Here is a 2,314-nt window from a genome sequence, read left to right on the forward strand (position 1 = left end):
TTAGTTTTATTTCATATGAGAAATACTCTCCAAGACAATTTACTTCCTAAAACAAGATCTCACGGATAAAAGCATTTTAATTTAAAATTAAGGAAATTTCCACTTTATTGTAGTTGTAATCAACTCCTTATGACCTCACAGTATATATTACAGTTATACCTATATATGGGGCAATCGCATTAAAAAATATTTTTTACTAAACAATATTTTCAGAAAATAGGACTCATTCCTATTATACACATACGTATGTGTATAATATGTAATAGAAAAGCCTTAAATTAATAACTTAAATAAACCTAGTTATCTATAAAATATTACTGGAAACAAAGCAGAAAAGAAAGTGATGCAAGAGAAATAAATGTTAGAGATTTCTGAGTTGGAAGGAAAGGTAGAGAAAACATTCTAAGAATCTTCAGGAATTGATGCCTAAAATTGCTACTGGCAGCTAGGGGCACTCATGACACAACCTGACCATTGAGATTCTCAAACTTTTTCTCAAGGTGGTTGGTCCTGGTCTACCCATTCCTAACTGTACCAACTCCCTCTCCTGGTCAAATTTTCATTTTCGAGATCATACTTCTTTTCTCCCATCATATATCATCCTATGCAGAATCTCACCAAAAACTGTTTTTCTCCCCTTTTGGTCAGGACAAACCTTTCCAAAAATGAAGGAGATAGGACAGGTAAAGATAAGAACTAGTTTTCAGTTCAAAGCAGAGAGTTTTTTACATGGTTTATTTTACAGGAAAGGCTAATAATGCATACGCTCTCTTCCCTATGGCCCATTTGCCTGAAATTTTCCTACTCATTGAGTTCAAGATCTTTGCCAGTATCTATATGCCAGAAAGAAACGAAGGAGAACCTCTTTGCATTTAGTCAATAACAAGATGTTAGTGTGGGATTTAGATTCATTTTTCCTGTGAAGACAAAGAAAACGTGCTTCAAAGATAACATTAGATTTAAAACTAAACAAGACAGAAATGTGAAGGAAAACAAGGAAAATCTTTAGAATTATGATATATGTTAATGATTTCCAATAACATATAAGAAAAAAAATGAATGAAACCCATGTGGGAGAAGGGAGAAAGTCTATTGTTGCTTTCGCTCTCCTTGTACTGGGGATAGTCCCTAGGGCTATCCCTTCCTTTGTGGAAATTCTTCACAAACCTTAACACCTTCAGTAAAGCTTCTCCCAGCTTATTGTTTCCCTTGATCAGGATGAATGAATGACTTGATGGGGAAATGACAGTTACTATGCTATCGATTATCACCAATTTTCTCTGACAAATTGGCAAGCCAGAGGTTATTATGAGAAAGACTGCATACTACACAGTAAGGAGGAGCAGAAAGACAATTGCTGCCCTCATGGCCCCATGTGGGCTTCTCTGCTGGGCTCTCTGGGCACCGTAGCATGAAATTTTATCTGGTTAGTGTGCCTACATAGGAAGAAATGTAACAAGAAAAATGAGATCAGGCAAGAATAAAGGGGATGATGCCTCTCAGGTTTAAGGTTATCTGTTTGGAAGCACTTGGAATTTTACTCAGTTTGGATTCCCAAGTATTGTTTTCTTCACAGCTGGCCTTGAAGATGCCACATATCATGTATTGAAATGCTAATAATTAAGGAGATAAGAGAGGACCCCAGAAGGATCCCAAAGATAACACTGGTGACCCTTAGCTTCAGCCAGAAAAAAATGAGTGGGATATATTGACTATCTTGAATAAACAGCAGATGCCAAGGCAAAAAGGAAACCAGGCACTGGGATTATTGGCAAGCGTCCAGACAACATCCAAAATGCTTGGCAGGTCACCATTCTCATACCCATATGTATACAGAGAGAGCAGCATAATGAAGCCATTAATGATATTACACATAACAGATTCTGGAGATGGCCAAGCTGATTAGGATGATGCCAGTCAAGGAGATATCTCTTCTCTTAAGCCAGCCAATGCCGTTAACTAGTGCAATGTATCAATTTCCTGAAATCCCTATAGGCAATTTACCAGAAGCCAAAATCATATATTTTGCTTGTATTGTACTTGGCATGTCAGCAGAGAGTTCTGATTTTGAATATCGTTGATGATGAAATGACTTTCAGCTGACCAGTGAAGAAAGTGTTTCTGTTTGGCACTTAGGTCTTGCTGAAATTTTCTTTACCCCTCCTCTTTGTCAGCTGCAATCCAAGTCAAGAAGACAGCTTGTTCTGCTCTGGGCTAGAGACTTCACTGATGGAGGCCAGTAATTTCCTTTTTGTACAATGACACTTGAAAAGCTCAAAGATGCACATAGGAATGGATTTGGTTTCTCGGATTT

The 2,314-nt window shown here is 37.4% G+C and overlaps 1 protein-coding gene across 1 annotated transcript; it reads right to left on the bottom strand.

The window, feature by feature from the left end:
* Positions 1–814: 814 nt before the first annotated feature.
* Positions 815–2,047, bottom strand: LOC100949007 (taste receptor type 2 member 9). Its single transcript, XM_003803550.2, is given in 7 exon segments — positions 815–917; positions 1,117–1,372; positions 1,375–1,479; positions 1,482–1,591; positions 1,593–1,698; positions 1,701–1,876; positions 1,878–2,047. Coding segments are annotated over 7 exon segments (1,026 nt in total).
* Between the last annotated feature and the right edge of the window lie 267 nt (positions 2,048–2,314).

The sequence above is a fragment of the Otolemur garnettii genome, unplaced genomic scaffold, assembly GCF_000181295.1.
Source record: "Otolemur garnettii isolate 467f Iridium unplaced genomic scaffold, OtoGar3 scaffold00329, whole genome shotgun sequence".
NCBI lineage: Eukaryota > Metazoa > Chordata > Mammalia > Primates > Galagidae > Otolemur > Otolemur garnettii.